This window comes from Falco peregrinus, chromosome 1 (assembly GCF_023634155.1).
Source record: "Falco peregrinus isolate bFalPer1 chromosome 1, bFalPer1.pri, whole genome shotgun sequence".
Lineage (NCBI taxonomy): Eukaryota > Metazoa > Chordata > Aves > Falconiformes > Falconidae > Falco > Falco peregrinus.
Window position 1 is genome coordinate 51,502,898 of NC_073721.1, and position 12,011 is coordinate 51,514,908.

The 12,011-nt window shown below is 37.9% G+C and overlaps 1 protein-coding gene across 5 annotated transcripts in view; it reads right to left on the minus strand.

The window, feature by feature from the left end:
- The window catches only part of DENND1A (DENN domain containing 1A), a 217,001-nt gene that overhangs the window by 122,442 nt on the left and 82,548 nt on the right, over positions 1-12,011 (minus strand). For all 5 annotated transcript variants that reach the window (XM_055793717.1, XM_055793720.1, XM_055793716.1 and 2 more), the window contains 3 exons: positions 4,705-4,774; positions 3,479-3,559; positions 1,232-1,285 (listed from right to left, as the gene is read on the minus strand). In XM_055793717.1, coding sequence (XP_055649692.1) covers positions 1,232-1,285; positions 3,479-3,559; positions 4,705-4,774 — 205 coding nt within the window. The remainder of the gene's footprint in view (positions 1-1,231; positions 1,286-3,478; positions 3,560-4,704; positions 4,775-12,011) is intronic.

Sequence of the window (12,011 nt, forward strand, 5' to 3'; positions counted from 1 at the left end):
AAGGATATATGGTATCTGAATCCTCACAGCATCTTAAAGAATGAGGCAAATTAATACCAAAGTGGTATTTGATCTTCCTTAAATACCAGCAATATGGATGTTTGAACATCAAACTCTTACAATGAAGGTACTATCAAGATTTTATTCTTGCCTTCACTTAATAAGTAGCCGTAACACTTTAATGAATAAAAAATATTGAAACATTTTTTCAAACAATAGTCATTTCAAACCAGTATGTTATCTCTCCAGCAGGTTCCAACAACTACTTCCCAAGTTTAGTTTTTAGCTTTAGTTTCATGTTGTGCTCAAGTCTCACACATCAAGAAAACAATAAAATTATGTGAACAGTGAGAGCAAGGGGAGAAGGAAATGTCAGTCTGGATGCAGAAGAAAAACCAATTGCTTCTTTAGTTGTGAAATTATTAAGTTTCTTTTAAAACAGCAGTTCTTCAGAACTTATGAGAAGAAAACAAACCCTGATTCAAATTATCTGTAAAGATGAAATACTTCAACAGATTCTTGTCTTCTTTTTGACATAAAGTCTTGGTGAAGTGGATGAAATTCCTTTCTACCATAATTCTGCATTTTTACGTAAAGGATGACTCCCGCAGCACTCATTCAAATGACAATCACAAAGCTGCCTTAGGATTAGTTTCAAGAATTTCATAGACTTATTGTAGTGAGCAAGTTTTCACACAAATTAACTCCATGATTGTGGTCTGAAACACCACCACACTGTTACACACTGTTACCAAATCACTATTCTTTCCCAACTTTGTGAAGACTAAAACTATATATGTGTATTTCAAGTTCCCTCACTTATCAGAACCAAGAAATCATGGAATGTTAAGAGCAAGTAATAACAGAGTGGTGATATTAATAAAAGCTTTATATTTTTTAAAATAAATATCTTGACTTACAGCTTAAGATAATTATGCTGTCAATTTCCTGTTCATTTGGTATCTTCTCTTAATTGAAATGGCAAACATTAAATTCTACTGGTATGTTGTACTTCAAAAGGCCTGTTAGTCATGTACTCCTGCAGTTAGCAACATAACATTTTCCGCCCAATACTTATTATAAATTAACCACCTAAAGTTCACTTCAACATCCAGCAATATTTTACAGAATATAATCTATTAGTAGGCCAAACAGAAGTAACAATTGTTATCTATTTTGCTGCTGACATTAAATAGAAATGGTTAAGTGCACAGTCCTCTAGAGTACTCACATTTTCAGGTATACTAGGAAGCTCCCTGATGTCAGGCACAGTAAAGTAAGAGTGCTAAAAAAAGAGCAAAAATTGATTATTGCAATATTGTCAAAAGCAATCTAAATTTAATGCTTGGTATTAGTAATAGCAGTTGCTCAACTAAGTAAAAATGACAGAACATTTGTTACCAACTACCAGCATGTCTTCTTTATCATGGATTTCAAAAGCATGGATTCTCAGATCACACATGCAATATGAAATGCATTAAAATAGAAAGTATCAAATGTTCCTGAAAAGTTAGATTACTTTTTTTTTTTTGTTCTTCAGAGACGCTGATACAGACAGACTCACACAATGTATGACATATGCCAAGGAAACTCCAAGGCAGCCTATAATTCAAGCCATCTTTCACAGCCCACTGCAGGTTGCATGACGGACTACAGGAAACAGCAGCAAGCAGGTCCTTCTCCGACTTGCAGCAGCAGGAAGTTTCATTCAAGACGATGGTGAAGTTAATGGAAATTTACTGAGAAACGCGTCCTGAAGTTTTGATCCGACTTACCTGAAAATATTGCTTAAGTTCTAGGTCATTTTTATACGCCTTAAATAACACATTTTGAAAGACTACACTGGCCTTGCAATTTCATAATCCATTATACTGTTATGGTTTTTTAATTGTCTGCATTCCAAGAGACCAAGTTCACTCTAGTTCCCAATCTGATCACGCATGACTTGCATGATTCTTAGTTAGGGCTTTGGGAAAGGAAAAGAGCAAATGCGACTAAACTGCTTTTGTAAATCAATGTTGTATACAATTTATAGTATTTTTAAGACTTTCACAATTTGTCTTAGGGCTACTTATTAATTACTTACTGAAGCTTTTAAGGCTGTTATATTCTTGGCATAGTTCCACAATTGACACAATTTTCCTGCATATACATCTCAAACATTTCAGTGCTTCCTCAACAGTCTATAACCCGAAATAGCAAGCGGGTGTAACAGTTACACTGAATATAGACACTAGACATAATAAACACAATTTTTGCTTTTTGATATATCACTGTTTTAGTTTAGTTGAAAAGATGCAAGGCAAAGATACAGGAATAGCATACGCAACTGTATCATATATAGGAAACTCACCCTGACCCCAAAATACACTTGTAAACAGCCAAAATAAAATGCATAAAGACACCACAGCTAACAGTCCCTTGGCTGCTTTTTTATATCCTTTCTTGCTTCATCACCCATGAAATGTCTGAGACAAGGGGAGACCGGCAGCATTCCTTGAAACCACTGGTATGAAAAAACCGAAATATCCCAACTGATCATTGCCTTTTGAGACAGCTCGTCCCCTAAACAGAGATGCTGTTGATAAAAGAGCTAGCCTCAAGAGGACTGGGACATTTCTACTGCCAGCTGGTGACCTAGCAAGGCCAAACAACTGTTACCTGTCGACTGACATTACAGGGTGAAGTGATGAGAGTAAGCTGCTTGTTGCCAAAAAGTACTTTAGAAGAAAGAGTAAAGGAAATGAGAGGGAGAACTGTGGCTGCACACACCGCTAGTTTCCATGTGAACTCTAAATGACTAATTGGCAACTGCAGTAACGTGCATCTTCAGTGTTTTTTCACTACAGGCTGGAACACAAGATTGTTCTGCAAAAACGAATTTGAAGACAAAACCCCCAAAAGACTAAATTCAAAATACAACCCCATCAATAAAAACCCACATCTATTCCTTCAGTGTTCTTTTATTAATTTTCTCACAAGATATAAAAATGAAATAAATCCTTTTTTGTGCAAGTTTTTTTCTTGGGGGGAGGAAAAGAAGAAGGAATCAGAAAATGTGATAAACAGTTAATACTCAAAAGGCTGCCATGACAGGTACGTGACTGTTTGCTTCCCAGTCTTGTCCCCCTTGCGTACTTGCCAGATATAGGAGTTCTGGGGAAGTGTGGGCAATAAATGTCATGTTGCTGCTCTGTGACCTCTCGCAGGTCACAGACGATATGGTGAGAAATTTCCATGGGGAATATACACAATCTTCCTCCAACCAAAGAACAGCATTTCAAAGACATTTGAGGTTAAGGAAAGGGAAACAGAGGGCCCCAAACGTGAAAAGGGGAATTTCACAGCTCTGCGTCCTCACAAGAAAACACCATCTGTGTACCAAGTTACAAAAAGGAGAATTGCTTTTGACATTCCTCTATTATGATATGTAATGAAAATTAAACACCTTCGTTTACATCTCTCCCACTTCACTTACCACTCCAAGATGAACAGAGGTTCCTGGCTCAGGGATGGTAAGTTTATGAAATGTTTCTAGGAGCTCACTCCTTTGACTATCCTGAAATAAGAAAGAGGGACACACACACACACACACAAAAGAAATACTAAGTAGGTATTGCTACAACTCCAAGATGGAAGGGCAAGCGTAATGTTGGTGGAATTGGGGGCTTAGAGAATTTGCATGAGAAATATGAAATAGATTTATACATTAGACTATGAACAGAAATAAGTGTAGTTTCCTCTGACAGTTGGGGTTTATAACTTGATTTTTTTAGAATACTTTTTTCATATGTATTTCTACATATTTCTGCAACATACTGGGTCACCAACCTATGCGCTACACAGTTACTCAACTCAGAGCAAGCCAGTTTTCACTGCAAATTTTTTATAACAACTCACTAGCTGAGGGTAAAGCCAAATGTATTTAAACCATTTTAGATAAAGATGTGATCTTAAGTGATTCTACCTCAAACGCAAATGATTTTGATAAATGCAAAATACAATTATTACCACTAAATGGTAATAAATCAAAGCAGCAAACTAACTGGGAAGATTATACTCGCAATATTTTAAGCACATGCAACTAGGCTAGGTATTGCAATCATAGATGTGTTTTCTCTGTATCATGAATCATCATTTAAAAACCTAGAACCAAATTTTAAGGATTTAGTTCACATTTTTTCCACTATCTTTAGACTGAATTTTCTTTGTTTTGCTTTAAAAGCAAAACACATCTGAAGGGCTTAGGCTAGATGATGCTATGTGGGTAAGTATTTTGCATCGGTAAGCTTGGTTCTGCACTTACTTTACGGGACAAGTAAACTTGGACAAGATATCTATCAAAGACTCATGAAACTGCAATACAGGAATTGCACGGATATGCTGTATACAGTTCAGGTAATCAAAAAGCCTGCACAGTATGGGCGACTGCAGAGAAACTAATAACTTATGCTGGAGCCACAGTCACATTCTTGACCCTTATCTTTTCCCAAAAATAATTTAAAAGCATATTTACTTTTCAAAGGTACTTGCCAAGCTTTCAGCTTGGCTGAATATGATCTTCTGTATTACTGCACCATACAGATCAATAATTCACATGGTCACCTCTGATATAAGCACTTCTTAAAACAGCTTGTTTTCATCCTCACTCCCACATTTGATATTGGGGCAGGGAAAAGAAGAGTTAGTATTTTAGAATAATACCTGTCCTTTTGCTGAATAATCTGCCAAGATATTGAGCAGCTTATAAAAGACTTCAAACCACGGGAGGTAACTAAAAAACAAAAAAAGAAAAAAAAAAAAGAAAAAGCATACGTTTAACTTGCTACATCTCAGTTAATAAATTCAAGATTGCTGGCCTTTGCTGTACAGATGCATCCTAACAACAGCCTCCACTGGACATGACACTTTATAAATATCTGTTAGGAAAGCCACATCAGACCTTCCATTTGAAGGCGAACAATACCAGAAGGTTGAAGCATCCCTTTCTCTTGAGGACTGAGCTTCAGTATTTACTCTTCCCCAGCATTTCCAGCCACCTGTAGGCACCAAGCATCAAATGTAGCACCAGCTGTAAAGAAACTTCACTGTCAGGCAGGTGAGTGCTGGGAGTTCACCTTCCCTCTCACCCTGTCAGTAACAAACATACAAATCCAATGGAAGGTTTTAACCTGTAAGATAAATCCACACTGATGTTCACGTACGGTGGAACATTTTTAATTATAACTATTTCCCAAAGTATTTGTTGAATGCCTGTATCTGAATCTGTACAGCTGCTGAGAGTCCTAGTAGATTGAAGACAGTTATTTTGGTCTGAATCATGATACAACTGCATTTTTTAAACCGCATAACCAGTATCTCATTTTTTAACTGTTGTCAAATCTGTTCCATCATTGTATTAAGCCCAGCCCTTAGTTAGGTCAAATAGAAACTTTACCTTCAGCAAAACTGCACTCAACTTACAAAAGAAATAAAGAAACAAAACTAAAAGACAAACATGCTGAAAAATCACATCTTTTTTCATTTACATTACATTTCCATTCCACAAAGTAAGACAGACAGCTAAGACGTTACTTTTCACTACGGTATGCTTAGGTACGACTCTGTGCCCTATTTTCATGACACAGTTCTTCATTTCAATTCCTTTTTCAGCTCCAATACCAGCAAGGAACTTCTCCTCAGCTGCAGCAGATAGGAAAGCAAGTTTGTGTGACGCACAAACTGATTCTTCTTTTAATCACAGATGCTTTCTGAAGCAAATGGATTCTATTTTGATATAGTTAGACAGGATTTAAAGTTTTTATAAAATATGACTACATCCTGACAACTATAAAGAATTGAGTGCCCCACGGTTCCTAACTGTACAGCTTTTAGTAATAAATGAAGTGAGAAGCTATATACGAGACAGATAAAGCGAATGGCTCTCCATCACGAACATTTGTTTGAAGCCTGCAAATGCTACTGTAAAATGTAAGTAGCTTATCAAAATATACCGATAAGCAACTTAACTTTTTGTGTTATATGACAGTATTATCGTTTAAATTAATATACTCTAAGCATCTTTGCAAACTATGTATTAGAATAGAGCAGAAAGACAGACAATTACCACTTTAAACAGCATTTAAGTTTGGCATTATATTGTAAACAATCAAGAAGGATTAGTTAGAAGATAAGTTTCTTTCTTTCTGTCTAGTTAAATAAACTTCAGCAGAGTTAAAAGCCATTACAAGAGTAACAAGAAATCCTCTCAAAACATATCTGCTAAGTAGAGATTAAGAACCTGGTAAACAAATCCTTGCAAGGCATCTATCAGAAGAGTTCGAAGAGACAGCAAACCAAGAAGGCAGAAAGCTCCCTGAACCCAAAACTTTTTCCAAGGAAGGTGTAAAGTTCTACTTAACTGCTCAGGGGCCTTGCTGCAAAACTACACATACAGAATTAAAATGAGAATCTTCTAAAATATTGTTGTGTTTATCATGTATGCATCAGTATAAAAGCAATAAACAAAAGCAAGTCACCTCAGCTTCTACCTGCCGGAATTGCACTTCACTTTGAGCCCCAGCGCGACGAGTGAGGACGGACTGGACTCCCAGCACCGTTCACAAGGAGCGGTCCGTGTACCCAACAGGGACAACGCTGGGCTCTGAAACCAAGGTCAGGTTGTGCTCTTTCTTCAGAGATTTACTTATGGGTCCTGTCGGGGGCCTGTTTGTTCACAGTTAAACCTTATCCCACTACAGATTCAAGGGAGTTTTCTTTATTACCACAATACACCAAACATGACAAATCTGTAGGTTCTATCCGTGAGACTACCCCAGCCAATCCCATCTCAACTCTTTCGCTCAATACCTAGAAACCAGCTTCTGTGGTTCTAATAAAAATAGCCCCAAAAGTCTCATATTCACCCAATGTCAAAACATCAGCAAACCCTCCATACAACAAAAGGGAAGGTATAGCCGTATTTGTTATACTTGCACACTCCTTGTCAGCTTTCCCTTTTCTCTTCACTAGTATCTTATAATGAACTTCATGATTGTCCTTTAAGTCTTCCTTATTTTAATCCACATTTTCCAAATAATGGTTTAGCATCTCATCATAGCTGCTGCTTTTTCTTATTTTAAGAATACCTTCCTATGTTGAGGAGAGAAGCTTCACAGTTTCAAAGTTGAGGAAATCAGCTGGTATTTGAAGCAGACACAACCCAATACAACACACACGGATCTGTGTAGCTCTTGCTCAAGACAAGATAAACCAAACAAACCTTCCACAGAACTGTGTAAATTACATAGGTCATCTCACTTCAGTCTTCACCTCCCTCCTTTGCCACTGCAGAATTCAGGATCCTTCTCACCCTGAAAGCTTTGGATGCATTAGAAAACTAATTTATCCTGCCATCTTTGATACTTTTACTTCATCACTTATTCCACGTGTTTACTACTCCAAGCAGTTCTGCTTTTATTAGACCAAACTGTGACCAGTTAAAACTGGGGGTGGGGTGGGTGGTAGTCAAGAAATATAGTTATCTGAATTTGTTTCTAGATCTCTGCCAAAAGGAAAAAAGAAAATATGTGGATTTTTTTCTTAAAAAAAGCAAATCCTCGAGGCAGCCTTTAAACACCCCCTCCAAAAGAAACGGAGGGTGGATTTATAACCAAAAACTTTCTGTACCACATGCAACTTAAGTAGCACAACTGGTAGCACTACTGAAGATTTATGGCTTATGACTTGCTCATATTTAATTTGTAACCAAACACTTCCCCTTCCTCTTAGCTACCTTAGAACTTTTGATTAACTCTTGTTTTCACAGGTCATAGGTTAAACAAAGGAAGGGAAGCGCTCTGGAGTGAAATTGCCCAGAGCACCATAGCATGTGAGCGCATGCACCCGCGCACACACCCCCAACCCCCTTCAAGCAACATCAAAAAAGCAATAGACTAGAGATTCTTCAAGGGAGCTGAAGTTCAAAGGCTCCAATAAGCATAAATCAGACCGTGGTTGAAGAGTAAACAAAAATAAAAGGGCGATCTGAGATTCTAATTCTTTTTAATTTTACACCCATTTTCAGTTTTCTCACACACATATAGCGATATATTTGCCACAAGTCACAAGAATCAAACCAAAGCCTAATCAAATTAGGCTTCCTCAAGCTGAGAAATGGGTTTAGCACGCCGCTTTTCTCTCCCTCTGAACCCTCAGCGTGCGATGCAGCCCCAGTGCTGGAGACAGGCCAGTCTGACGGGAAACAAGTACGAGCACAGGAAAACTGCTTATTATGCTCCATAAGGTCTGCACAAACTCTACTGCACAAGTTGCACAGTACCTTATTCAGTAACTCATATGTCATCACCTTTTTAGTGTACTCCTTGAAAGTACAAAACATCATTAGTTACATGTGTCATAGCAATTAGGGTCAGTCAAAACGTTAAGACAACAGTGCTGCACTGCAGCTTGTAAATACAAATGTTTCCAAAATGTAGTGTTTAAAGAACAGTGGTGCAAAACCAACAACTGACAGGCCAGGTTGAGACAACAGGAAAGGTATAAAAAGCAGCAAATTAGCATGCTAACAAACCCCAGCCATCCCAGGTAGGGTGTTTGCCGTTGGGCAGAGGGTCACGTCTCCCAGAGCAGGCTGGCAGGGAGCAGAGCCCACGCACCCGACGCCACAGCAAGTGAAGGGGCTGGGGAAGGAGGAGGATGCAGATGACCAGCGCACAACAGCTGCAAAAGGTACAACTTGCCAGCCAGCCCTCCTCTCACAAGTCCAATCTATACTTCAAACGTTACACTGAACAGAAAATGTCATCACCCAATATTAGCTGCTACACAGATGAAAATGCTGTACTGCAGTCAATTTAGCTTTGAATTTTTCAACATATTAATCCACTTGTGCGCTTTAACGTTTGAAAGGAAAAAACTACTCTATCACAGCAGCACATGTGAGGTCACGTTTTCTGACCTCCAGAAAGGACTGCGACTGAAATTGGAGAACATTAAGCTGACACTTTTCGAAATAAAGCAACTGCATTTATATGCACATATATATACTCAACACACATCATGCGTGTACACACACATACGTGCACATACTGTCATTCCCCAGCAAGAGGGATGCAGTAAGAGACGATGCAATAGAGCTTTCTTTAGTGATACTAAGTTGCCAAATGCAATGAAACTAGGCAGAAAAGTGGATTTTCAGGATCCTTCTATTCTCATTAAACACAATACATAAAGCTTTTAAAAAACATTGATTATTAGCATTGTTTACAATCTACTTCCCCCTCACGCTAGGGAACATTAATTGAAAGTAACACTTTAAATTTAGCCAGGGCAAACAGTACCTATGGATATAAAGCAGAAAGGCCACAATAGCACACCAAAAAATGATGCCTTGTTTTAATCTACTAGTAGTCCAAGCCTTCTTTTAGCCTGTTTGTCATAGGCAATTTTGGAAATAAAATTTTCAGTATCTACAGTCAAAAATATAAGATAGCCTATGGCAAAAACTATACATGAAGGCACTACAGATTTCACTGCACTGCTCGTGTCCAGCGTACCGTGCAGTTACCCAGTTTTGGATTTCAAATGAAGGTAAACTTTGCCCTTTGAAAACACCTTAGCTTGCTGTTAGATTTAAGGATCATGCTTCATAATCTTAGGACAGTTCTTTGGCTACTTTCCTATGTAAAATGAAGTGCTCATTGATAATAAGTTATGGGACTTCAAGCTGCACCAACACGTAAGAGCTAATGGTTTATCTCCATCAGAATATAAAGATTGCCTTCCAGTAAAAACAAAAGCCAACAAAGTATATACAAAACCAAGATGATAGGCAACTGCCTAGATGTAAAGACATGCAACTAATTTAGCCAAATGGAATTGCCCGAGAGTGAGTAAGAAAATGCAACACCTCTAAGAACAGCACCGGGGAAATCTTTAAGCAGCATATCTACATGGGCATCAATTAAAAGGTGCCTTCCTCAAGAAAAAACAGCTGTTTCTTATCCAGTTCTGAGAGACTACTAATGAACAGAGGTTTGGATAATAAATACACTCTGTTTGAAATGTGAAAAATTCACCATTATCATCTCTTTTGATATTTTTGAGCGCTCATTAGAATGAAGGAGAGTCATAAGTTACAGCACGCACCACTCTAAATCACCGTAGCTATCTCACAAATACCATGTACAGCCAAGGTCAAGTGTAGAGAGGCTGGGAAAACAGGCAAACATGGTATGGAACTAGGAATTTTACTTACTGTTAGTAAGGTAAATCTCCAATAAAGTCAACTTAAAAAGGCAGAGATTTTCCAGTGTTAGCTGTAACAGAGAACCGTGAAGGAGGAAGAGACAGCAAGATAACTGAAGTGGGCAAGAACATGGTGAAAGCTAAGCTCAGCAAAGCAAACTCCCATGGAGCACTACAGAGTTTGAAAGCATATTGAGAACTTTGACAGAAAAAATGCTACGTGTTCCGGTACAGTAGCAGAAAACCCCAGTGGCAAGGGGTACCTTTAAAAATTATTGATAAAGATTTTCTAATTACCACAGCAACTGTTCATACAACTGATCTTTAACATTGACAGCTCCAGTATTCAATTTTACTGGTGTGCTGACACCATGAAAAAGCACAGCAAACACTTCTGGAAAGGCACCTGTGGTACCTTTGGTAACTGAACCCTACAAACACAAGCACCACTTTAGTTCACACAATTTCTACAGAGTACTAAAATGACTTCCAGTCCATATATAGGCAGAATGACATTTTTGTGCATACATCTTTGTCCTTTGAAATTAATGAGACTAAATAACTAGTCTGACAACATATTTAACGTAGCATCTCCTAATAGACTAAGCTGTAAGCACACACAACTTTTATTCCTTCCATTCACATGGATCATAAGTAGAATTTTTAACATGTATTTATTTATAACACATACTATATATTTTGATAACAGCATAACCAACTGCCATCTCCCATGCAAAACAGAACAGTCATTTCCATTTTACAGATGGGCATACTTCTCTGTAGTGACAGGCTTACAAAATCTGTCTGTATTAGCCAGGATTGGATTCGAGAGTTCCTGAATCTTGACCTTTTCCTCAGTACAATAATCTACAGTGGCCTAGAATACTTAATTCTGTCAATAATGAGCTTGGCTCTTATATAAACCATAGCATGCATCATCACTAACTTCACTGAAAATACTCCTGATTGACAAAACTGTAACGAAGAGGAAATTCAGGCCAAGTATTTTTTCTGCCAGCATGACTTGTGCATGTATCAATAAAATACACTGGTGCTTCAGTTTATGGACTCTGAATAATTAATTCAAAACATAGATGACCTAGTACTTAGTTGTGGCAGTGAAATTACTAAGAAGCCCAGCAGGGTTTCATGCGTCAAAGTGTTGGTCTAATGAGTGAAACACCTTTTCTTGCATGGTCTCACTCGTATGATCTGAGTGACTTGTATCAATAGGAGTGCAATCTCCACACCCACTCCAGGCAACATCACTGTTCCAAAATGGAAATCCTCCAGGAGAGTAACGGGCAAGAGCAAAATCTCAGGTAAGACTCAGAAAATTGAAAAGAGATGGAGTTTATTACTATTATTACTGCTGCTATCATTATTAATTTCCATGTATTGACCCAATGAACATTCCTGGTGAAGCAGAACATAAGTTTTCTGACTCAAGGTACTTGATAATACCTGCAGGACAAATGATAGATCCTTGCGTCTGGAATTCAGAAGGCATCTCTGTGGATAATCCCACTACCACCATGTTTGAAAGAAAGAGTACAGAAAATGAATCAAAATTTACAGTCTCTTGGAGACCAGTTATCTTAAGGCTTCTTGCATTTAAAGATAACACTCTGCAATTTATACTTAAAAGTAATACTGCTTCTTTCCATCCTCCTGTACCTGGTAACTACTGATATTCCTCTTGGACAGCATTATTCCTAATGTTAGCAATCATGTTCTATTTAAATTAATAATGGTGACTGCAG